Below are 25,443 nucleotides of genomic sequence, written 5' to 3' on the forward strand. Positions count from 1 at the left end.
AGCCAGCTTATCATCACCGCGGGCTGTCACTGGCACATGCAGCTGGCACCAGAGGCAGCTGCCGCCCTTGTCCCCAAGACTGTGCTCCACTGGCAGGTGCCAGAGCCACGTGGGCCCACTTGTACCTCCAGGACCGTGGGGCTCAAGGTAAGAGAAGCTGGCAGACCCCAGGCCTGCAGCTGGCATCACTGGGGACGGGAACCTGGCCATTGGGAGATGCTTCCTCAGCCATGAGTTCCTCAACTCTTGGGGTGCACTGGTTGCTTCTTATGGCCAGAGAGTAGTGTGTCACAGCTCTACCACAGATTTTCCCTGTGGTGGCGCTCAAAAGTGCCCCCAGCCTATGTTGGGGGAAGCCAAGGCTACCCCTGACCTCCGCTGTATGCCTATCGGACAGGAAGTCACTCTGCGGAATGCTTCCTCAGCTCTACCTGTCTCTAAAGACACCTCTACAGGCCCCGTAGCCTCCTCCCTAACCAGGGCTGCCTTGTCCCTCCAGGGCCAGGACGGTGCCCTCACAGAAGGACCTTGAGTATATCTACCTCCTCCTATGGGAGGTGGGCAGAACCGAGGCCCAGCCCTCAACCTGTCGAGGCTACCTAGAGGAGCCAGTGCATACTCCAAAGGCACGTGCCTGCCTTCCGCCCTGCCAGAGGACCTCCCCGCTCAGCCAAGTGTAGACTGGCCGCAACTGGCCGTCTGGGGACACATCCTGCAGTCTGGTCTTCATGACTTCTAATCAACAAGGGGTTTCCCACACACCCCTGGCAGGGGCACCCTGAGCTGGCAGACAGACAGGTACCGTCTGTCCGATGTGCTCTTGCTCCCGGTGTCCCTGCTACGTCTGTCCTGAGAACAGAGAGCCTGGAAATGGAAAGAAAGGGGGACAGGCACAGGCACCCCACCTAACCTCATGGTTGGCTTGTCGTCTGTACCCACCTTCATAGGACAGGACGTGGCCCTTCTTGCCCTCGTAGATGACGTGGCCCTTGGGCAGGGTGTCCTCCCGTGCCCGGTCAAGGCGACTCGGGCTGTCCTCACCGACAATCCTGCTGATGGTGCCCTTGTAAAGGACGTCAGCGGGCGTGCCCTATGGGGGTGGAGGGGTAAGCACCCGGACCTGCGGGTGATTCTCAACACCCCACACACATGCCCCCACCCCGCGAAGCATGCACAGAACACACACAGACCCTCACTCAGCGCTGCCCCTTGCTCGTCTCCCTCATCCTGGCTCCCTAGCGCCAGCGCTGAGGCCACCACCCTGTCTTTCACTGGAACTCTCCTACAGACGCCATCAAGAGTAGGATCGCATTGTCTCACAGAGACAAGGTCTCTCACCCTATAGAGTTCCGGTTAGCCTAGAATGCACCATCCTCCTGCCCCAGCCTTCCAAGAACGGGGACTACGGGTCTGAGCCACTACATCAGGCTGGATGTTATTACTCTATCTACTTCAGATGGGGAAACTGAGGTATGGGGCAGTCATGATCACTCAGGAACCTTTTCCTGGCCTGGAACTGCCAGCGGCTATTGACTCAACACTCCTCCATGCCCTGTCCACTGTCACTAGTACACATGTCCCTAGATGCCACCTGATGTCCCCGGGGACCAGTCTGACCAGCTAAGAAATACTGATTGAGACAGGGTAAGCCCCACCAGGAGGAGGTGTCCCACGAACAGCCTTCAGTCTTGGGGGGCAGTATTCACGTCAGGTGACTTCTGGGAGCGTGAGTGGGGCCATTAGTGTACCTCTGCAGCCAAGCCACAGGGGATAAGAGGGGGCGGTTACCCCAAGTTGCTGATTACTGTCAGCAAGTTACTCCACTTTTCTGAGAACTAGTTAACACATCCACATAGTGGGGACTCTGGCTTGACTCTCAGAGGCCCCTAACAAAGCGCCCCCAAATTCTGAGCTCTCTCTTTTGTGACCTCAGGAGCAGATTCAGTGATGGCTGTGTCTCCCGTGGGGCTTGCTCTGCTGAGTGGTCCCCATGGGGCAGGAGCAGTATGGGCTAATTCTGGGTGCCTCCCCTTTACCCAGAGCCCGGTCAGGTGAACGGTAAGAAAATCCAGACAGGCTCTGGGGGGAGGGGAGGCACGGTCTGGGAGCTCCAAGCATGGAGGGACTGTCCTCTGAGGACGGAAATGCAGACAGACCACGGCTTGGCTCTTCAGAGCCCACTGGACAAAACCCAAAGAACATGGGGAGCCACCCTGGTCCACTGAGGCTGCCCCGAGACCTGAGTGCAATCCCGGGGGCTGAGCAGGACACGAGGCTGCCTGGCCTAGGGCTCCAGGGTCGCCAGACAACAGTAGGGTCCGTGGTCTCTACCCGCCACCCATGGGGGTCTCACCAATACCTCTGTCACTGACGGTCCCCAACAGACAGGCCTTAGAGTGCTGACCTCACTCTCCACAAGCCCAAATCAACGGAAAGGGTCACCCAGCCTTCGGGAGCCGGCACCCATAGACCTGGCCCCTGGAGCTCTTCATGCTGGCCTTGTGCCCTAAGACCTCCTTAGAATAATTCTCCTGACAGTAGTATTTCTGTCAGAGGAGAAACTGAGTCAGGGAAGGTTGCTGCTGCCAGGGCATATGGCTGAATTTTTGCCTGCGGCTTCTGCTCTTTGCCTTCAAAAGGCCACAATTTCCAAACAGACTCGAGGGGAAGCCTGGGGCATCAAAGTTGGCCCCCATAGTGAGTCAAAAGGGCACTGTGGTGGGCAGGCCTGTGGTTGGAAGCCCTCTGGCGGGGGGGGGGGGGGGCGGGGGGCGGGGACGCGGGGACGCGGGTCCTGACCACACACAGTGGTACTAAGTCTGGCACCCACCCCTGGGTGATATGCCAGGAGCCAGCTGCCAACCCTGCTCCAGCTACCTCTTCTGGCCACACTAGCTAACGTCACTTCCCTCTCTTCCTGGCCCTGGTGACTTTCTGAGTCCAGGCACTTCACTGATTTGCGACTCCTGACACTCTGCTTACCCCGCCTGGCTATCCCTAGCTGTGGTTGGTTGCCGCCACACCTAAGTGCCTGAGACATGACACCTGTTTGATTGATCATCCAGGCCTGACCCATCACGGCACAGTGACCATTCAGCGCATCATCTCTGGTCTGCTCGGAGATCATCTCATCCCACCCCAACCCGCTCTGCCTGCCGGCCTGCGCCACCCTGCTCCCGGCACCTACGTGGGTGATAGAGCCGCGGTAGCTGGGGCCGTCTGCGGCCCGGGTGCTGGGGAGGCCCTTGGTGATGCTCCCACTGGCGGTGGAGCCCAGTGCCGTCCCTGGAAGGCATAAGACACAGCTCTTAGCGCCCCAAGTCTGAAAGCCATCCAACTATCCTTTTGATGTCGTAAGGCTGAGGAGACAGCCATGAGGTGGACTTTCGGTCTCTCTAGGAGGTGAAGGGGGTTGGCCGGGCCTTACCTCTCAGCACAGACGTCTCCTGAGCAGTGGGCACCCCCAGACTCTCAGGTGGCCCAGCCTGACCCCGGGGGGACAACTGTTCCTGCTTCACTCCACTGAATGGGGCTGGGGGTGGGGGAGACAATACACAGAGGTCTCGAGACTGCCCCTCCCATTGGGCTCCCCAGCCAGGCCAAGATGGCCCACCCCTCAGCAGAGGTCACAGGAAGCAAAGGGTCATGGGCACTTACCCAGCTTCTTAGGGTCCACAGACAGAGGCAGCCCCATGGTGAGAGGGCCCATGGGGGCCTTGGCATGTTCTGAGTGGGGGACTCGAAGCTGCACAGACATTCCCTGCCAGGGCAAGGGACTAGGTCACAGCCAGACTCAACCACAGGGCGAGCCCTGCCTGGGACCTGAGGATACACAGGTCAGGAACGGGGCTGCTGGCCCTCTCAGGTGCAGGACCGTGGACAGGCCAACACCCACCCATGGCTGGCGCTCATGTAAAGGACACAGTGTGAACACTTGGCACACGCATGTGGTGAGGGCAGGCAGGCTGCAGAGGTGATCAAGGGCTTGCCACATGACACCCCACAGCCTGCTGCAGCTACAGCTCCCTACCTACCCTCCCACTTAACGGAGGGTGAAGCGAGGCCCTGCGATGTTGAGTCACTTGCCTGAGGCCGTACAGTGGAATGCACAGCCTCTGATCTAGACAGCCCCCAAGACTGGCCCGAACAGAGGAGTGAGGGCGCTAGCCACCACCCAGCAGCACCCCTGGGAACATCAGACGGCTTGACTATGCCCATGATGGGAGACCCAGGCCAAGAGGCACTCACCTGGGAGATGGCACCTAGCTGCCTCTCAAGTACGCCGGGATGCTTGGCAGAGGAGATAAGGGGCGGGGGGTTAGAGATGGGGGGGCGCGGCAGGACGGGCCGGACACTGTCGTGGAGGCCCAGAGGCAGTGGGTGACCTGCAAGCAAACATTACGTATTTACTGGGGGGCTCCTCTGCACCACACGTCTCTGTTCCGTGACCTGAGCCTTCCACCGGAACCCCAAAGTTCTGGACTGTCCTTCCATACCAACACCATTATCTCCCTTTCCACACCCAAGCCTCTAAGCCAGCACCCCATTTCCACTCCTTCCCTAGGATTCTCCTCTCCTCACAGGGGTCAAAGGGTCTTTTCCAAAGTCAGCAGGCCATCCCCTCCCTATGCCATGAGCCTGAGATGGCTCCCCACAGCCTTCAGGGGAGTCACCTTTGGCATGGATTTCAGTGGCATGTGACTGGGGATCCCTGAGCTCCCTGGGTAGTCATGTGCTGCTGTGACAGCTTGATCTGGTGCCTCAAGTGTCCCTATTCTTCCTGGCCCTCCGCACATGCTGTTCCTTCTCCCTGGCATGCCTTTCCCTGCTCCCCAATCTCCCTTGGTACACTCGTCCTTCAGCATCAGCTCTACCTGGGCTGGCCCCTGCTGCCGCTCATCCATGTTGGCCCCTGGCTGGGTTCCTTTTAATGGTGCCGAGGCCCATCAAGAATAGAAAACCTAGGTGGCTCTCCAGCCAGTCTCCCAGCACGTCAACCAAGGCTGCCCTCCCTCTTCCCCCCATAGCCACTCTCTGGCTTAGCCACGGGTGGAAAGCATCTCCCATGCTAGGCCTCCCCACGGCCAGCTCATGCCTTTCCCCACGGCCACCACAGGCAGTGTGGGAGCTTTCTCAAGTCCCGGAAGGTCCCCAGCTTCCCAGTACTGAGCAGGCCAAACCTTCAGCCTGGTCTCGTCCGACTGGGACCCTCCACTGTGCAGTCCTGGGCCAGCGTCAAGAGCCGGTTGCCGCTGACTGCAGAGGCCTAATTAACGGTGTGCTGACTCACCAGGAGGTGTGTAGGAGAAGGCAGAGGGGTCTGGGGCGTGCGGGGAAGTCTTGATCACCTCCCGTGGAGGGATGGGGAAGGGCAGGCCCGATGTCCAGCGTGGGGGCTCAGTAGGTAGCTTCGGGCTTTCAGTAGGGAAGGCCGGAAAGAATGAAGGTTTCTCTGCTGAAGGAGGAAAGAGGTGGACCGTCAGGGAGCGCTCTGCCATCCCTATACCCTGCAGCCCCACTGGCCAGCTGTGACAGGACCCCAGCAAGGGGGGGCGTGGGGACATGGTAGCACGGGTGTGCTGCCATGCATGTCCCCACGACACTTGCTTGGTATGGGACTGGCTCACAGCATGGGCCACAGGGAACCACTGGGCACAGAATGGGGCTCTGGGATCGGTAGTCCATAGGCATCCATCTGTGCCAGGCGAGAGGGCTTGGCAGACCGCTCAGGTGGGAGTGGCACCCACTGCACTCTGGCCATCTCGAGGCACAACAGGGGGCATGTGTCAGAGGGCTAATCTTTGGTTCATGGCTCCCTGCAAATGCCACCAGCCCGGCGCACAGGACCAAGAGTGGTGGGTCCGGCTTGCTGCTCAGGGACTGCACGCTATGGCAATGGACGTGGCTGTAGCAGCCACTCCAGATGAGCACTGAGCAGAGGGAGTCTGGGTGCCGGCCATCTACTATAGCTAGTCACTGGGCTGAGTCCCAGCCAGGCCTTGATGAGCCTGTATGGGTACGTACAGAGAGGACAGTGACCAAGACCCTTTGGATGAGGTCTCCAGTCACCTTCCAAATGTGGCCATGTCTGGATTGGAACTCACACGGCTACAGAACAACAGCAAAAGGTAGCCCTCTCCTGGATGTCACAGCCCGTTTGTCCCCACACCGTCCTCATGGAAAGACTGAGGTCCCAGCTGCTGAGTGCAGGGGAGAGCTGGGAACTCAGGCAGCTGGCTGCAGCCCATGACCCGTGCTTGTGGCTGTGCCCCAGGGCCCACGGACCCTGTGCCTCTCAGGCCTTGGATGCTCAGAGTCAGGCCAGCACTCACTGAGGCTCCACGAGCTCGTTCTCACCTCGGCTGCAATCTGTTCTAAGCGGCAAGCCCTGGCTGGATACATTCTGGGGATCACAACCCACCCGGAAATTGTGAAGGACAGCGGTCCCAGCCTCAGAATAAAAATTGAGCTCCCTCCACATAATCCTAAGTTGTACTAAAGGCGAGTTGTGGTAGAACCAGAGGCCTGAGGGCTACCGTCCACATCTCTCCTAATTTAGGGAAGGCCAAACTCCCCTTGAACGCATGCCCCGCGGAGGTGATGACCCACAGAGGAACTGGCATGGGATTTACATTCGCTACCTACAGGGCTTGCTCTGAACCCGGAAGTTCAAACACCTGGTACCCTGGCTCCATGGACACCTTGGCTGCCCCATTCTGCTTGGCTCTGGAGAGCTGGGGGACAGAGAGGAAGTCGCGGGCTGGAAGGAAACAGGGTCAGACCCAGCCAAGGCAGGCAGGTGGCGAAGAGCCAGGATGGACAACCTGTTCCTCCAGCCGGGCCCAGGGATCCCGAGGGACCTTCCTGGCCCGGAGGCTCCCTGCCGGGGCCAGGACAGAGAAAGCTGGCTTCCTGCATGCTGGGTTCATGTGTCCCCTGGGGAGCAGAGCTGTGGCCAGACCACGTGAGAGACAGAGCCTGCCGCCAGGTGCAGTGTTCCCCAGGGAGGAGGTCTAGGAAAAAACACAGCCCTGGCCCCATGGATGGGCCCAGAACCAGCTTCAGGGACCATGGGCTGCTGGCTCTTTTCCCAGGGCCTGGGGCCCCGACTCAGCAGGACCTGGCTGGCCCTGGGTGGCTCCAGGCCCTGCTCCGCCACAGCTGCCTGGCCTGAGCCTGACCAGTGCCTCTCCCCTCCCCTACGGCCACCCCAGGCTACCATCTTGAGTCTGGCTGGCTTCTTACAACACCGTTCTACACCACACCTGGACGATTGAAGTCCACCCCTCGCTGGAGCATGCTCCGGCCCCAGCTCCAACAAGACACCCCTGCCCTCGTACCCCAGGGGCCATCACTACGTCCTGCTGGCCTGGCCTCCGGAACAAACGCAAGGCTCCCCTTCCTCCCACTTCCAAGGCCACCTGTCAAGTCCGGGCTACCCTAGAGCTGTTGGGAGGGGCGTCTCCTCGGCCCGCCTCCCACCCCTGCCCTACTCCCTTCTGCTCTGTCTCAACAAGCATCAGAGGCTGACTTTTCCCCCAAACCCTCATCAGATGACACTCCCCTCCCCCAGCACACCGGCACTCAAAGCTACGCTCCACAATCGGGCTACACAATCAGAGTCCTCGGTCCCCTCTTTGATCTTCTCTCCCAACTCCTCTGCCAGCCACAACCTCCTCTCTGGCGATGATTAGGCCCCGAAGGGCCTTTTCCCGTCATCCCCCCCCCACCCCCACCTCGCCTTGCCAGATCCTCACTGGACACACAACCCAGACTGCCCTGCCCCCGCCCTGACCCACTTGTTCCTCCCGCCTGCCACCGCCAGCTTAGGTGGCGGCTTTACCTCCCTCCGACAATCCCAGGGCAGCACAGATGTCCAAGCACCACGGAGCCCTGGCAGATGCCGCCCACTGCTGACATGGAAGGCTCTGGACTGTGTGCTGAAGACGAAGGGGTGTGGACAGCGGGCAAGCCGTGTGTTAGCCAGGGAGAGCCTAGCCAGTCCAGCTCAGGTCAGCCCTGCTCTTGATCCGGGACAGAGATCGGCACGGTCCCTTCAGGGAGCCCAAAGGTCACATGCGAACTGATTCACACCGAAGGAGAAGCTGGCTACAGACGTGTTTGCATGCACATATGTGTGCGCGTGCAGGCACGCGCACACACACACACATACATACATACATACGCACGCATGCACGCACGCACCAGGAGTTTCTCAAGAGCCCCCAGCTCAAGCTGCTTGTGGCCAAGCCCTGTGATCTGCTACCTCAACTGTGCCTCCCCGGGCTGGTCCCTGAGCTGGCCCGCACTGCCACGGGAGCCCCACAGAGAGAGAGGGTCGTCCCTCACTCTCACCACACTGTGCTCAACACTCACCCTCTTTCTCGGCAGGAGGTACCGGGCTCCGGCTCTTGCCGCGTGGACTTCCTCCCGACTGCTGGGACACGTCACCCTCTGGCTGTAGGTGCTGCGTGGGTGGAGGCACAGGGGGAGCTGGCTTTGGGGGCACTGTGTCCTCCCGGGGGGGTTCATGGACCTTGGTGACCTGCTGGGGGTATGGGGCGGGCATGAACATTCTAGTCCCGTGTCAGAGGTTGACAGGTTGCCGAATGGCTGTGTGTGGCCGGCATGAAAGCCAGGTACAGAAAGGCAGCCATATCCTTAAAAGCCCCCATGTGGAGGCAGAGTCTTAACATCAAACATAGGGGTCACCACCACCAAAGAAGGGACTGTTTCAGCTGCCCTGAGCAGGTGGGTGCTGGGACCCACCGTTGCCCAGTCTCCCCGACACCCCACATCACTGGGAATCGGGAGTAAGGGAGCTTTGGAGAGCTGGCAGTGTGGCCAGCCTGGATGTCCCTGAACTGCTACCTTCAGTGGAAAGGTCAAGCCTAAATCTCAAAAGGGAAGTGGCCGAAGGGACTACAGCCAGCCAAATGTCTTTGGAAAATGAGGTGTCCGTTCCCAAAGGCCCCAAAGATAGACCTGAAAAGGCCTGGACATTAGTTGGCTGAGGTGTCGCTGGGGTCTGGGGGCTTTGCTGGCCACAGCTGCCTGGGACGTGGCAGAACTTCTGGAGAGCGATCGCTCACATCGGACTTCCCGATCTCCCAACTCCTCCCAGTCTCCCTACCCTATCACCAGCCCTACGTACGCATCGTACGCATCGCCATCTCTGGGGGCCACTGGCCTGGGAAGAGCTCCCACCCGCCCCGCTGAGCACACAGGAAGCCAAGGTCAAGGTCAAGGTGGGCTGCTCGGATGCAGGGTTTACTCACAATGGGGGGGATGGCGGCCGCTCGCTGCTTCAGCTGCTTCAGGTCCAGCGGCTTCTGGGGCGAGGTACTGGCCCGTGGATCGCCGGCTGGGGTGAGGAGGCTGGGCCTTGGTGACAGCAGCCTGGGGAGGGACAAGCGTCAGGTCAGGCTGGAGCATCAGCCACAGGCTCCTGCAGGGCCTTCCTGGGAAAGGGGGCTGTCCTGCCTCCATGGCTTCTCCTTCAAGCCCTGGAAGGTGGAGCCCACCAGGGAGGCCCTTAGCAGAGGTCCGGGTGCCCCAGCCAACACACACTGCTGGGTAGCAGCACTCCTCCGGCCCCCCCACACCGACGATGCTCCAACATGGCCTCAGGGCAGAGAGACAGCTGAAAAGCCCTAACCGGGTGCCTAGGCCACTCGGGCCCTGAGGGAGCGGCCAGAAGGCCACAGACTCAACCGGATCAGGGTGGAGGGACATTGAGAGATTCCTTAGAGATTATTCGTGTCCCAAACCCAGAGCAGGCTGGGCCCCTGGGACGGGGCCAAGAACTCCACTAACTGGAGCCTGTGTCTGCTGGGCCCAGTCCTGTCCTGTGGGGTGGGCAAGATTCATTATCTCAATGATGGGGGCTGAGCTATGGGCTACAGCCCTAGAACCTGGACAGAGGACAAATCCGGGGTGGGTTCTCGAAAGTGCCCGGGGGGGGGGGGGGTACTCCTGGGTACGGTGGCCATCCCGACTCAAGCCGCATGAAAACATGTTAGCCGGAACTCCAGCCTTTGGGGTGAGAAGGGCTGACAGCTGGGACATGGTTGGAGCCACAGAGGACAGAGCAGAAGAGCGCATGCCTCCCTCCGCAGACGGAGGGGCACAGACGCCGCTGTGGCAGGGCCATGCGTACGACAGGCCCTGCGGGTGGCAGCCGACCGCCCGCATCTGCCACACGCTCAGCCAAGCAGGGAGAGCAGACAGGATGACGCCTGCTGAAGCTGCCTGAGGCACACAGGGGGCAGGAAGAACAGGTCACCCTGAGTCCTCCATCCCTCCGTCCCACCTGTCCACACCCATGGCAGGGACTCCTTCGCTGCTGTCCTCACCAGATTTCACTTGACCCCTGTTCCATCTGGCCACAAGCTCCACCTTGGGTTTTAGCAGCATATCCCGGATATCCCGTCATCCACTTGCCCTTAGCTGTTTTTCTTTTCTTTCTTTCTTTCCTTTTTTTTTTTTTTCTTGATGGTTCGAGACAGGGTTTCCCTGTGTCACAGCCCTGGCTGTCCTGGAATTTCTTTGTAAACCAGGCTGGCCTCAAACTCATAGAGATCTGCTTGCCTCTGACACCCGAGTGCTGGGATTAAAGACCCGTACCACCACCACCCAGTTGCCCGTGGCCATTTTAATGGCCAGCTTTGGCAAACTCAAACTGAAATAAAATACCACACAGGCTTAGGAAGATGGATGGACAACTCCTCTAAAGGTCATGCCTAGGCTCGGTATGGTGGCAAGACACCTGTCATCCCAGTGCTGGGGAGTCTGGGTGGGAAGACTGTGTAAGTTCAAGGCCAACCTGGGCTACCTAGTGTGACCCATAAACACAAAAACAAGGCTACTCCCGCTAGCCCCACATTGAGCTAAATCATACCCAAGAGGGATGAGGCTGTACACCCCAGAGCAACTCACTCATGAGTGTTCCTGACAAACTGCTTAAGCCACACAGATAACCACAGACTGATGCTGAAGGAAGACACAGGGCAAAACGTGACATCCATATCATGGAGCCCTGGCCCTCATCCCCCACTAGAAGAGCCCCCAAGACACGGGGCAAGAGAGGCCAGACACAGTGGCCACATTCCCTGTTCCCTTCACAGGACACTGGACTGGAGCATCCGTGGACACCACAGCTGGGAAGGGTGTGGACGTCTCCTCTAGGGTGATGGCCTGGTCTGGAGTGACATTGTGAGACACTAAAAACACCCAAGGTCACAAGACTGTGTGCTCTAAGGGGCATGCTGTTGGGCACGTTGAGTTATAGCTCACCAGAGCTGCCAAGAGGAAGGTGGGCTACGATGGAGGGGACCACCACAACAGCAGCACTTGTTTTCCGTGAGCAGCAAAACCCAGGGAGCGCTGTGCCCCCCAATCTGAGTACAGGTGCAAAACAGTATCGAGCTTCAGCGCTGGCAGAAATCTGGACTTCCGTGTACGTGCAGAGACTCAAACTGCAATTCTAGTACATGACGGCATGCCCCTGGAGCTAAGGGCCTTTTTCTACAGGGACCATGTGCCTCAGTTTCCCCATTATCTCCAGGCAGGCAAAAGGCTAGAACTGGCTAGAGCTGGCTCAGAGAACCCGGGTTTGGATCCCAGCACCCATAAAGTAGCTTACAACAGCCTTAATTCAACACCAGAAGATTCTATGCCCTCTTCTGGCCTCCTTCCTGTGACCTCTGTGGTCTGTGCATGAATGTGGTACACATACGCTCAGGCAGATGTGCAAACACACACATAATAAATGGGGAGGAGGGAAGGCTCTTGCAGAGGACTGATGTTCGAGTCCCAGAACCCACACCAGGCAGCTTACAAATGCCTGCAACTCCTTCTCTAGGGGACCAGATGGCCTCTGGCCTACTCAGGTCCCAGCACTCATGTGCATATACTATACATAGGCACATAATTAAAAATAGTAAGTCTTTAAAAAAAAAATAAAGCTTTGACAATCTCTGGCTCCAAGACAAAAAGCCCATTGGTCCCTACACTCCCTGATTCAGGCCTCTGTGCAAAGCACCGAGCGTAAGCTCCGATGGCCACAGGGCCTTTGTGCTGGCTGTTTCCTGTACTCAGATGGCTTCCCCTCCACAGTGCACACTAACAGCAATGAGCATCCTCGAGTGTTGCCTCCTTCCAGTCACACACACCATCCACGAGTCTCAAGAGCTAGAATCCTTTCGTCTTCTCTCCTCACCAACACCAGAGAACTCAGGAATCAGGGTCCTGCTAGACCTACGTCTAGAAACTCCAGGGGCCTGCCCAGTCCACACTGCACTAACACTATGGGTCTGGCCCCGGGGATCATGATTATAGTAACAAAGCAATTCTGTGGATATGTCTGTACCCATTGCAGGTGGAGAAAGTGAGCTGGGGGGGGGGGGGCGCTTTCCAAGTTCCAACCCTGCTGGAAAGCTCCAGGCCCCTACTCTGAAAGTGGGGGGGGGGGGGCCTGCAATCTAAGCCTCGAAGCAAACTCCAGGCCCATCTGTCCCAGGCAGAGCGGCAGAGCTCTCTGGCAGCGCCCTTCAGGCTTGATGGGATCACCCCCAGTTTACAGACAGCAGCCCAGGTTGCTGGACCTGCTGACGCACTTCTGCCCTCCCTGGCCCCCATGGTGTGGCTGGTGAAGGACCGGCGGGTGGTAACCATCCAGCCAGGAAGTCTAGCCGCTCTGAGAGCACACGTGGGCCCCAAGGCAGGGGACGGTTGGTCCCACGGGGCCTGACTGGCCAGGTGTCTTGAGTCCCAGCCCAGGGCTTAGACAGCAAGCAGGAAAGCCATCAAGCACCAGGAAGGGAGGGACACCAGCGGCTGGTGCTACTGGAGAAGGGGAGCTGGGACTGAGGGGGCACCAGCCTGACGAGATCCCAGACATGTCTGAGGAAGGGGCTAGTACTCAGGGCGGCGCCCCCATGCCTGGCTCTGCAGCCTAGGAGCCTACCGTCCACTCTGGAGGAGGACGCTGGTGCCACCTGCGGCTCTGTGGCACTCTCATCTCAGTAGAGACCCTGGTGGGACCAAAGCTGCCATGGGCTCTGTGTCCCCCGCTGTGCCTGTTAGGACATCGGGGCCCCTTAGAAACCCGCTGGCCAGCGTCTGCTTATCCAGGGCCATCTGTTGCCCATCTGCTCCATGTGGGCCCTACCAGTGGAGTCCTCAGGGGACACGGAAGGCCCACAAAGCATCCATTTCAGATCTACCAGTCCCGAGGGGAATGGGGAGCCAGGGGAAGCAGGAAGGGCCCTGTGTGGGCTGGTCTGAAGGTCACGGTCTCCTCCCTTGCTCGGCCGGAATTTTTCAGAGACTTGAGGGGAAGAGAAAACAGACTTTGCTGTTTGCAGTCCAAACAAACACACTGCCTCGTCACAAAACATCTCCTGCAGCTGCCCAGAGGTGGGTGGGGCGTCCAGATGTGATCAGGAGAGGTTTCCAGGCCTGCCCTTGAGTGCCCAGATGGTCCTACCTAAACACACGGTGCCCCTGGGGCGGCGGGGGGTGCCGATCAGAATGCTCCCCGCAGACATGCTCTCATTTTAGAGATGAAGCTGGGGTGACCGCATGGCCAGGGGCCTCCATGTCTGGGCCCTGGAGGAGATCACCTCAATCCATGTCCCTCACCTCAATCCCTGAAATCCCTTGAACAACCTGGCTCACATGCAACAGCCTGGCCCATGAAGTGCTCCTGCATGCACCTGGCGGGCTCCTACCCAGGGCCTTTGCACTGACTCTTCTCACCACAGAAGGGAAGAACGGGGTCCTCCCTGTGTCCCAGACCTAACTTCAGGGCCCCTGTGCATGGGACTTTTGTCGGGAAGCTATGCTGATGTCATCGCAGGGAGGAGGCAGCGGCGGCGAGGATCAGAGTGCTGTGTCTACAAGCCAGGAACTCCAGGGAACCATGCGAAAAGACACTGGGTGGGGACTTTTCAAGCTGTGATATGGGAGTGACTCCATGACACCTGGATTTGGACCTTCCACCTCCATTACTTCACCACCAGGTCTGGGTCGCAGCTGCAGGTCACCAACATACACTGCTAACGCATTCTGCCTCAAGCCTTCTGTGGCTACCTCACTTCCAGATCGCAGCTCCATGCTGCCCCAAAGTGGGTCTTCCTCCCACTGCCCCCTACAAGAATGAATCCACTGGGGGTGTGGGGGGGGGTGTGCACGCCTTTTAATCCCAGCACTGGGGAGGCAGAGGCAGGCGGATCTCTGTGAGTTCGAGGCCAGCCTGGTCTACAGAGCAAGTTCCAGGACAGGCACCAAAACTACACAGAGGAAACCCTGTCTTGAAAAAACAAAATAAAAAGAATCCTCTGGCAGTGGTCTGAATAAGACTAATTACCACAGGCTCGTACATTAGAATGCTCAGTCTGCAAGGAGGGTACTATCAGAAAGGATCAGAAGGAGACATGGCCTTGTTGGAAGAAGTGTGTCACTAGGGGTAGACTTTGAACGTTTCAAAAGCTAAGGCCAGGTTCAGGCTCACTATCAGTCAGCCAGTCAGTCTGTCCGTCTGTCCCTGTCTCTCCCTTACTTCTCCAGCACCATACCAACCATGCTTGCTGCCAAGCTCCCCATCCATCATGACGGGATGGACTAAATCCCTGAAACTATACGTCAGTCCCCCGTTACAGGTTTTCTTTTATAAGAACTGCCTTGGTCACGGTGTCTCCTCACAGCAACAGAACAGTGACCAAGACCCCCCCCCCCCCGTTTCTGGTCTCAGTCTCACGCTGGCCCCCACAGACCAGCCACAGGCTTCCAGGCGGGCAGGGCCACCTGTGTTGCCCTTAGCAGATGGAGGGTGTTCCCTGTGTTTCCAGAATACACAAGAACCAACGCTCACCGCCGGGGCTGCCCGGGGCCGCTCACCTGCCCTTGTCGCCTCCCTCGGGCTCGTCCACCTCGTCGGCACTGCAGGTGGCACTCGAGTCACTGTCCTGGGGGGCGCCCGCGCTGGGACCCTTGGTGGCCGCGGCCTTGCTTCCAGCCTCGTCCACCTTGAGCGGCGCCTCAGACGCAGCCTCGATGGCCTCTGTGCCTTTGGCCTTGTCTTCGGGCTCCTCCTCAGCCTCCTCCTTGTGCTCACTCGTCACACTCCTGGGCGGCTCCTCAGGGACCTCAGGCTCCTCTGCCTTTCCCACATCAATCATCAGCTCCTCAGACTCAGGCTTCTGCTCCTTGGCATCCTCCGTCTGAGGAACTGTGGCCGCCTGGTCTTCTTGGTCATCCTTGGGAGCAGCAGCCGGGGGTGTGGCGGGGGACGGGGGAGCGGCTGGGGATGGCGGGCCACTGGCATCAGGGGCTGGGCAGGGCTCAGCGGGGGGCGCTGCAGGTTCTTCTGGTGGAGGGAGGGGTGGCTGGGTGGCAGCAGGCAATGCCTCAGTGCCGGTGGCCTTAGGTCCATTTTGCCCAGTGTCCTTGGTGGCCTCCGTGCGCGGGGATGGGACACTCTCGGTATCAGAGCTGTTGTTGATAGCGGCTACATGCAGGGCGAAAGCAAAGAGGGGGGTGAGCTGCTATGTGGGAGGTGCCAGCACTCCCCCAAAAATACCGGAACGGCCCCCAGGCTCCTACACATCCAGGTGAGCCTCGTCCCCGACAAGTCCCTATAAGACCCTTCCCGGGCTGCCGCAGTCCATGACCAGTCTGCATCTTCAGCGTCTCCTTCCGGCTGTCCAGAGACCGGCCAACCCTAACCACTAGGCTCTCTAGTAGCCAGTGCTCCTACAGGGCCCAGTCCAAAGACAGCCTCAAGACAGGCCCTCAATCGGGTCTGCAGACATGATCTGATAGGCAGGTATGATCTCGGCTCTGTGCCCGACTTTGGGTACTCCCATGGGAAACTCGGGGCTTTTCTCAAGCTTCAGCTTTTCCTTCCCCGGAACGGGGGACCAAACCGCCGTGGAGGCTGCAGAGCCACTGTATAGGCCCCGGGACTGTGCGTACGTTACAACATGGCTGACATCATAGCACAAGATAGACCATTGCAGAGGACACCCCTGAAAGAGCATGCCCACTGCTAGTGCTCTGTGGGTGTCCCACGTAGGTTAAAGGTTGTGTGTGTGTGCGTGTGTGTGTGTATGTGTATATGTGTGTGTGTGTGTGTGTGTGTGTGTGTGTGTGTACACCATGGGATTCCCACATAGGTTAAAGGCTGTGTGTGTGTGTGTGTGTGTGTGTGTGTGTATGTGTGTACTGAAGCACCAGAGACCCTGTGTGTGTGTGTGTGTGTGTGTGCGCGCGTGCGTGCATGCGTGCGTGCGTGCGTGCGTGCTGAAGCACCAGAGACCCAGCCTCTATAGCTTTTCGGATCTCCTGTCCCTCTGTTTTCTGCAAAACAGACACCTGGGAACAGGGTCGGGGACACGGAAGAGGGAAAAGTTCCTGAAGGAAACCCGAGAGAGGAAAGACAAACAGGGCATGCTGACCACAGCCGAGGGAGAACGGCATGGGAACAGACACTGTGCAGGAGAACCCAGAGGAAGCAGCACGCGGTGAGGCATGGGGGACAGATGTGTGGCCTTGGATACCCCGCTGCTCCCCCGGCCCCCTCAGCCACAGCCACACTCTTACCTGGGCCACTGCACTCTCCCACTCTGGAAACCTCGTTCCCAGAGGCCTGTAAGCCTGGAAGGAAGGTGGAGAAGAGTTAGCATTGAGGAGGCAAGAATCCGGTGGAAGGGGAACGGGTGGGTGTGGCTGGCAGACGGCAGGGGACCCACAGCAGCTTCCACAGCATCTCCTTGCTCAGCTCCCAAGGGAGGGCCTGGCCACCCACAGCTATGGTGACCTGCCGCAGCCCGCACAGGCAAGGTATGTCCAGGGTCAACAGAGCCCTGGCAAAGTGCCAGGGGCACAAACCAATGGGCATTCCTGTCCCTCAACCACTAGGCCCGTCAGTCAGTCACCAGCCTTTTCTGCTTCTCAGCTCCCTGGGAGCCCAGAGCAGGACACCTTGCCCAGAAACGGTATCAGTAACACCAGCAGGGAGCTGGTCGTGGGCACAGGGCATGTGACCCTAGAGACCTCCAGATCAGGGTTCTCATTAGCACGCTGACAGGTGAGGGAGCCGAGACACAGAGAGCTGATCAAGCTGCCTGGGCCGCAGGGTGGGTCTGACCTCTGGGCTTCCTCCTCATAGCCCAACGACAGGACACAGAGGCTGAAGCCACTGAAGGCCTGTGAACAAGTGACAAGTCCCCTCGGCCGTCAGCGCCTCCTACTCACGGTCAGGCATGTCCACACCAGCCGCCCTCAGAGTCACGCAGGAGCTGTGACATCTGGGGCTGGCCCCACCCTAAGGACCGGGCCTGGGCTGGGAAGGACGAGCTGGAGGCTCAGCTCTGCACGGGATCAGAGACGCTCCAGCTGGTCCCCAGGGTGTGCAGCAGGCAGGTCGTCAGCCTGGCGCTCAGTAGGCACTTGACAGACCCACACACCAAGGGTCAGGAAGATCACATGCCCCTTCCCCTGCAGGCCACAAGGCCCAGGGCTGTGACCAGGCCTTAGAGACCTGGAGTGACTTCTCCACGCCTCAGTCTCCCCTGTAAACATGCTGTCACCGATTCCTCAGGCTATGGTGACAGAGATGAGGCTATGGGGCTGCCATGACCGTTACCACACAAGGAAGTCCTCGGTCAAGTCGTCCCTGGCCTGTAAGCGCAGGGCCTCACACAAACGCTTGCTAGAGCAATGGGCCTAAGTCACATCATGGTCCCCAGTGGAGTGCTTCCCTGGGACTCAGTTTCCCCATACTGAAGACAGGCCCAGTGCTCTTGGGTGTGAGAGGCTAGCTGGGTCTTCCACACTGCTGTCCCAGGAATCCCCGGGTGGTGAGAGAGGTCTGGCCCTGCTTCTCCCTGGTTCCTAAGCGGGGTGTGACAACCCCCCCCCCAGGATCTGGGGCTCACAATCACTCCCGACTCTTGCGGGCAGCTCTGGTCTCCAGCTTTCCCTCCACGCTACGTCTGCCTTGCTCATGGAGCTGGCTGGGAAGGCACTCAACCAAGGGGTCAGGTCTTTGCCACAACAGCCGAGGGCCCAGCCCGGGATGCTGAGAGGACTTGCAGCCTGGCCTCCTGAGGTCACTCCAGGCCCTACAGTGAAAGCCGAAAGCCTCTCGCCTAACCACAGCCCAGCCAGGGCTCCTCTGTGGTCATCCCTAGGCCTGGCTCAGGGAACCAGAGGAGGCCTAGGAGGACGGAGACACAGGACGGGGTAGGCATGTGTGACCCCTCCCTCCCTCCCTTCTGAGGACAGTGACTTCACCTTCCGCCTCCTCAGCCAGCTCTTCCTCATTGGCACTTGCGCCCGAGGCTTCCATCTCCTCGTCCTCGGCGGCAGGTGGGAAGGCCGTCTCCTCGCTCGCTGCGGCTGGGGTCTTCTTTTTCTTCCTCCGCGCATTCCTCTCCTTCTCCTGGGACAGGACAGCAGTGGTCAAGGCTGGAGATGCCTCAGGCCTGAGGCCCCGCCACAGCTCCAAGGGCAGTGAGCCTGCCTGCAGGGCTGTACAGGCGACCTTCCCACTCGCCCATCGGAGTGGCCACAGAGGCCAGGGCTATTTTTACCACAGAGGCTTCAGAGTGCCATGTGTCCCAGTGGGCCACTGGGCACAGGGTGGGCCAGGCCAGCCTGGGAAGGCCACAGTGTCACAGTGCACACTCAGGACACCAAGCTGTGAACACAGACTCGGCAAGCCCAACAGGGCCACTGCCCTTAAAGCCAGGCACATACACTCTAAAGGACTCAGGGGGCTGACTAGGGACCATGGGGTCGGGGTGGGGGATTAAACAGGGATAGAGAGAGCACATGGCCAAGGCAGCTGGCTGGGTGATCAGGTTTCTATAGGAAGGTGACGTGACACTTGGAGTCCAGGTCTGAGTACAGAGGGAGCACCCAGGCAAGGCGCTGGCTGAGAGAGGCCTGTGTGCAAAGGCCCTGGGGTGTGGACGGGCCATGCTGTGGTACTACCTTCCCTCAGTCCACCCCTATTCCTACACACTCGGGGCCCAGCTTCCCACCCTCCCAGCACGGGGGCATTCACAATCTTCCCCAGGCTGAACCTCTGTGTCCCCACACCGAGCTGGGCAGAAGTCCAGAACGGCCAAAGCTTCCCTGGGTTTGGTATGCAAAGCAGAGTCGGCGGACAAACGGGTCTCAAACTGGCCAGGATTCCCCGGTGGGAGGGTGGGGGGAGCATTCTGGATCTAGCATGGTACAAGTGTGGTATGAGGGAAAGTGTGAGGTCTGAGGTGCCTGGTGGCACCCCTTGGTTCTCACTGACACCCCTGGTTTGGCATCATCCACAGGGAGTCCAGGTGGGGCTTCACCAGGCGCAGTCATTGAGGAACAGGCTAGTTGGGAAGGTGTGTGGTGGGGGGAGACACAATACAACTGAGAACCTTCTCGGGGAGAAGGCCGAAAATAGAAGAGGGGACCACGGGCCAACAAAGGACAGGCTAGCAGCTGGTGAGAGATGACAGTTCTGCTGCATCTGGCTAGTGACACTCTGTCCTGGAAATATAGCACGTGCGTGCCCTGGGGTGATGGTCTGCTGTCTCCCCAGCCACACAAGGCCCTGAGGTACAGGTGTGCCAACCTAAGTCGGGGGACAAGGCTCCCAGAACACGAGAACAAAAGGGGAAATACGTGTCTGTCCATCCGTCACCACCTCTATCACCAACGCCAGGCCACAGGCTCGTCCTGACTATACACAGACCTCATGGGACATTTGCCCTGCCACCCACACCCACACAGGGCCTGGTCTTGGCACCTCCCAAGAGGCCCAGGCTCCAGCCTGCGGGTGCGAGGATGTTGTGGCATGTGGCTGGGGATCCCCTTCCTTTGGCTATCTTTAGCAACAGGAACTAGGCAGCAGGTTGCAGGGATACTCACAGGAAACAGGAGCCCATCAGCCTGGCAGAGCCATGGGCGAGCGATAGAGCACACCCTGCGTTCCTAGAGCCTATGGGAAACCCCAGCACCACAGAGCTGGGAGGCCCGTGAAAGCGGTATTTGGGAGATGCGAACACAAATTACACCTGGCCTTGACTAAACACCTACTGCGTACCAGCCATCTGCAAGGCGCCGGGCTGCGTGAACGCACAGCTACCCTGCCCATCAGGGTAGGTCAGCCTGCTTCCAACACTCCAGCCATTCACTCCCCACTTCGATCTCTAGTCCTGCCACTCCGCGTGATCTAAGTCTCCTTCTCTAGCCCCCACGCTGGCCCCAGGGACCTTGCACAGGCAGGGAACTGCCTGAACACCCTTCCCCCAGATAGTGAACACTCACTTCCTCAACTCTTGGCTCCCACGTCATCTTCCCAGGGGCCCTGGGGGAATTAACCAATGCCCTCCAACCCTCACTCTCTCTGCATCCCTACCTCGGCCCCTTTAGGCCACATTCTGGAAGTTCTTGACCGGACTTACTCCTCATCGACTGGGACCTCTGCCTACTCGGCCTGCTTCCCTCCTACATCTGGAGAAGAGCCAGGCACTCCACAGCCATGTCACCACACCATCGAGCCTCAGAGACGGCGGTGACGGCGACACCGATTCCGAGAGGCAAGGCTCAGCGTCAAGGAGGACTGCCCGCCCGCCTGCCGGAGTTCAAGCACATCCCTGCCTGGAGCATCTCCCAGCAGCCACGGCGAGAAGTCGGCAGAAGGAAGCAGGCCAGCAGGGCCGAGGCCCAGATGACACACTGAGCAACCTGGAGGCCGAGCCCTGAGGGCCAGGACGCAGACAGAAGGGCAGCCTTCGGCCACATGGAGGGGGAGGGAGACCTCGGAGAGGACAGGGCTGCCAAATGTTACATAACCCGCGCGACACAGGGCCCCGCCCGAGCTCCCGGTTCCCCAGGAGCCTCCAGCAGCCATGTGCAGGCCAGGCCGGGGTGAGCAGGAGGGGACACCCACTGGCCTCCTGCCCCTCCCCCCACTCCCTGGGTGGCCGAGGGTAGCATGCCTTCCTGTACTCAGAGGGGGCTGAGCCGGCACCTTAGGGGTCTCAGCCATTCAGGACACACAGGCAGAAGTGACCCTCTTGCTCTTGTGAGTTTTCTTCTTTGAGACAGGGACCTGTAGCCCAGGCTGGCCCTGAACTCCTGATCCTCCTGCATTATAGGCATGTGCTACCGTGCCTGGCCTGCCCCACCCTCTTTCTAGGGGCAGCCTGATGTTGAGGGGGTGGGAAGCAGACAGCCCAGGACAGGGGCTTCTACAGCTCACGCACTCCCACAATGGGGGGCCTGCCCTGTCCTTCTGGGGTATCTGCTCTTACAGTGGTCCTTGGGCCCAGCCTACTCTCAGCTGGGGAGGGAATCAGTACTCCTCTTCTACAGGCGGCCACCAGGGCGGCTACCGAGATGACAAAGCCAGGGACAAGGACCCCCTTTTCCAGCAGCCTGGCTCCGTGGCACTTCTCAGCTCAGCGGCTCGCCAGGATTCCCACACCCCACCATGGAAGCAGCCAGCTCCTCCGGAAACTCCGACCACACCTCTGCCCACTAGACTCGGACTCTGTCCTCCTCGGTGACCTGGGCCAGATGCTCGACCTTTTCCACAGTGGAAGGCACGGGCTCCTCACACATTCTTCAAGTGGGTGTCTCCCCCGTCCCTGTTTATTACACAGGTGGAAACTGAGGCCTGGGGGCCAAGCTCTGTGTGCCCTGAGCACCAGCCGCAGGACGGCAGAGCCGGGGAACAAACCCACCGGCCCAGAGCCCTCTGTACGTTGGAGTGACTCACTCCGTGCATGCACGAGCGCGCGCGTGTGTGTGTGTGTGTGTGTGTGTGTGTGCGCGCGCGCGCACGCGTGTGTGTCCATCTCTCACCTGGGACAGACACGGCACACTCAGAAGACACCTGTACCCTGAGCCTCTGCCAACAGCACCCCCATGGCTTTAGCTGGTGGGGGCCTGGTAAACAAGCTGCCTCACGGCCCCTTCCAGGTACTACACTGGCACTTGTGAGGATGACGCCCTCCCCCAGAGACCTCGGAGCCGGTTGTTATCCTTCTCATTTCACAGTCAGGGAAACTGAGGCACAGAGAAGACAAGACACTTCTCCAAAGCCACACAGCCTTCAAGTGGCAGAGCCCAGATTCACACACGGGTCTCCTGGGTAGTGTCTATCAACACACAGCCCTTGGCGGTAACTCCTGCTTAGTGGCCATAAGGGCTGACACACCCGGAGGACAGGGTTGGTAAGCGGGCTGTGACGTAAGTGATGTAACAAACAGCAAGCAGGTAGGAAGCCCCACGGGAGTGCTTCCCCTCCACAGGCATCTCATTTCTGACTCACGGGACCACCTACAGTCCCTCACCGTCTGGATGAAGAGCTCAGGAAGGAGAAACCATTGCTCAGGTCACGTGGCTGCCCAACTCACAAGCTCGGACCTAGCCCCTCCAACCCACTGGGTACCCTGGTCCCTGTCCCATTGGGGATCCTTGGGAGCAGAGGGAGTAGTCCCCCGGAAACATGAAGAGTTGGGCAGTCACACACTCACAGAAACCTGAAGTGGATAGTGACTGGGCCGTGAGGGTGACAGCGGCAGCCCCAGGGGGGCTGGGGAGGCTGCCCCTGCATTCTGCATGGGGACGGAGCAGAGTTCTGGGGGAATGATGCTATCTCTGGCCTGCCCTGCTGTGCCGTAGTAATGCGAGGCCATGCATTGCTGTGTGACCTGCTCTGGGCCTCGGCAGGCTGCAGGAAAGAGTGACGCGTCTTCAGTTGCACGGAAATCCACGCGACTTTAGACCCATGGAGGAGTGGATGCCAGGCCCCCTCCCGAGCCTGACTACAACAAGAGACTGAAGGGGGGACGGGGCAGGGGGGCAGCTACTTGGCTGTGAGCGCACGCTTCTACTTAGGTGGCTAAAGAGTCTCGCCAGGCCTCAGTTTTTCCAGCCCTGAGATGGTGATGATCACAAGTGTGTCCAAGATGAGAGAGAGGATGGAGGGATGGGGAGAAGGCAGAGGGGAGGCTCCCATCTGGCCATGGCTGCAACAGAGATCCTACGTGGAGACAGACACCTGGTTTGGGAGGTGTCTGGCCCCCAAGTCCTCCTCCGGCCTCTGACTTTTGGGACCTGCTTTGCCTTTCACCACAGCTCCAATGCCCAAAGGGGTAGTCAGGCGGAAGCCCGGCTGCTCACTTGGGCTCTTTTGCCTCTGGGTCTCCAATCCATGGCGCTGAGGGTGGCGGCGGATTCCTGGCTGAGTCAGGGCCCAGCCCACCCGGCACCACCCCATGCGGGCCACATGAGGGAGGCCCGGCTGGGGGAGGCCTGGCGGTCCCCAGTCCCCAGGGGGCCCGGCCCGACTCACCATCTTTAGCTTGTGCTGCTGAAGGATCTCATCCAGGTTCTGCCTCTTCTTGTAGTTGAAGTAGAAGTTCTTACACTGGGAGACGGTCTTGGAGCCCACCATGCGGGCGATGGCCGACCAGTTCCTCCCATGTTCCAGGAGGCCTGTGGGGGGAGGGCAGGGGAGGGCTTATGCCAGGCCAAGACCCAGGAGAGCCCAGACGGGGGACCAGGAAAATGACGGTGACAGGCATGGCCCCAAGTGAGGCCTCGTTTCAGATTCTAGAGGCCAGAACACACAGCGTTCCCCCTCGTCTCTCCCTCCCCAGTTGGGCGGGAGCTGTGGTGACCCAGCCCTGACACTACACAGCTGCAGGGAGGCCTCAGGAGAGCAAGCCTGCTTTCCGGTCTCACCGTAGGTGAAGGGAAAAGGCAGTGCAAGAGCAGAGGTTGGAGCGGGGCCGAGCGGAGGAAGGGAGCCGGGTGAGGAGGCGCTTGGGCCCTCACACCTACAGGGCCACACCAGACTCGGGGGCCCACCTGGCCTGGCTGGGCTCAGCAGCCAAGGATGGATCTTTCCCAAGTCACAGCTTGAGACCACATGGAGGAAGACACTCCAGATCTCCAGGCCCTCCAAGGCCACCAAGGCCACAGACCTCACTGCTCCGAGCTCCATACGGAATGGCATCCTCTGTTCAGCTCTGAGGCCACAAACCCTGGGCTAGCAGGCTGAGAACCCTCTGGTTCACACCTCACCCACCTTCAGTGGGCCCCAGTTTCCCTGAAGGCAAAGCTGGCCCCTTTCCCATGGCAGTGACAGAACCTGGCCCTGGGGATGGAGGTTAACAGGCTGAAGAACTGTGCCAGAGCCAGAGCCTCAAAGCCACTTTGGGATGATGCTCAGATTTCCCATCACCGAGCTTCACGACGTTTTCTTCCATACAAGTCAAGTCAAAGCCGGAACACGGGGCTGTAACTGTAATTGCTGGGGAAGGGGGGGTGGGGAAGGGCAAGCCCTAACCATCCTCACCCACCCCCCTCATTCAAACCCCAGTTGGTGGCTTACTACAAACAAAGGAACCAGCAAAACCCCCAAACACACCAGCAAGTGGCCCCCTAGGTCTGCAGAGCATTGAATGGAGTCTGTCTTGCCCCGCCCCCACACCCTGGCCAAGACTGGGACTGTGAGATTCCCACCCACCTCAGCCAGCTCAGAAATGGGTCTGAAGCCTCAGCTTCCCACTGTGGCAGCCCCCCCCCTGGGGGGGCCGTGGTATGGGGGAGGGAGGCACTGGACAGCCAGGCCACCTGCTGGCCTGCAGTGACCACAAGAGCCACGTGGCTCCATAGCTGCTTCTCAGGGATCCTCAAGGACAGGAGGCAGGGAGGGCCAGGGCGCGGGATCAAGTGTAACTCAGCCCCTGACCTTTCCCTCCACCCGCGCCAGCAGCAGCTGCCACTTCCAGAACCTGGCGGCTGGGGCTGCGTTTATTTATATTTCCCGAGCGCGGGCCAAGAGGGCCCAGCAAACACGTCAGGCCTCCGAGGGATCGCAGGCCCGGAACCCCAGGGCAGGTCTCCATTTGGAACTGTGGGGGGTGGGGTGACTGACGAGAGCTGGGGGGGGGGGCCGACCCTGGGGAGCAGACATTTCCAAATTCAGTTAAGTCAACAAGGAGTTGGGCGGCTGGGCCCCTTAACTAACTCAGCTTATAGAAGCGAGAACCGACCGGGGGTGGGGGGGCACTCAGCTGTTCCTGAACACGTGGGGCCACCAAGGAGCACTGGGCAGAGCTGTTGGGGAGCCCTTCCCCGAGTGTGCCACACAGCCCTGGGAAGACGCGAGCTTCTTCACACTGGGGTGCCGCGCACAGGAGCACTTCACATCCCAGGATGTGGAAACAGCTCTGTCTACCCTAGGGAGCCCCTCTGAGAATGCCCCAGCCCAGCCTGGAGCCCAGATGAGCGCAGCCTCCCTCCAGGGGATCTTGGCTGCACCTAGAAAGGCAATAAGGGACACCAGGGAAAGGGAGCTGCGGCCACGGGTCCAAAATTCCAAGTCCCCCCACCACACTTCCAGCCGCAATTTCCTGTAACCCCATC

At 59.6% G+C, this 25,443-nt stretch overlaps 1 protein-coding gene across 31 annotated transcripts in view; it reads right to left on the minus strand.

Annotated features, from left to right (window-relative positions):
- Ncor2 (nuclear receptor corepressor 2) overlaps positions 1-25,443 on the minus strand; it is a 162,576-nt gene that overhangs the window by 17,760 nt on the left and 119,373 nt on the right. For 19 of the 31 annotated variants that reach the window (XM_076561252.1, XM_076561254.1, XM_076561232.1 and 16 more), the window contains 12 exons: positions 23,363-23,505; positions 18,301-18,448; positions 16,606-16,659; positions 14,902-15,511; positions 9,279-9,399; positions 8,377-8,548; positions 5,291-5,455; positions 4,249-4,385; positions 3,658-3,760; positions 3,428-3,532; positions 3,188-3,285; positions 940-1,090 (listed from right to left, as the gene is read on the minus strand). In XM_076561252.1, coding sequence (XP_076417367.1) covers positions 940-1,090; positions 3,188-3,285; positions 3,428-3,532; positions 3,658-3,760; positions 4,249-4,385; positions 5,291-5,455; positions 8,377-8,548; positions 9,279-9,399; positions 14,902-15,511; positions 16,606-16,659; positions 18,301-18,448; positions 23,363-23,505 — 2,007 coding nt within the window. The remainder of the gene's footprint in view (positions 1-939; positions 1,091-3,187; positions 3,286-3,427; positions 3,533-3,657; positions 3,761-4,248; positions 4,386-5,290; positions 5,456-8,376; positions 8,549-9,278; positions 9,400-14,901; positions 15,512-16,605; positions 16,660-18,300; positions 18,449-23,362; positions 23,506-25,443) is intronic. The other 12 variants (XM_076561255.1, XM_076561242.1, XM_076561235.1 and 9 more) reach the window with 5 other exon arrangements.

The sequence above is a fragment of the Peromyscus maniculatus genome, chromosome 23 (genome assembly GCF_049852395.1).
Source record: "Peromyscus maniculatus bairdii isolate BWxNUB_F1_BW_parent chromosome 23, HU_Pman_BW_mat_3.1, whole genome shotgun sequence".
NCBI classification, from domain to species: Eukaryota; Metazoa; Chordata; class Mammalia; order Rodentia; family Cricetidae; genus Peromyscus; species Peromyscus maniculatus.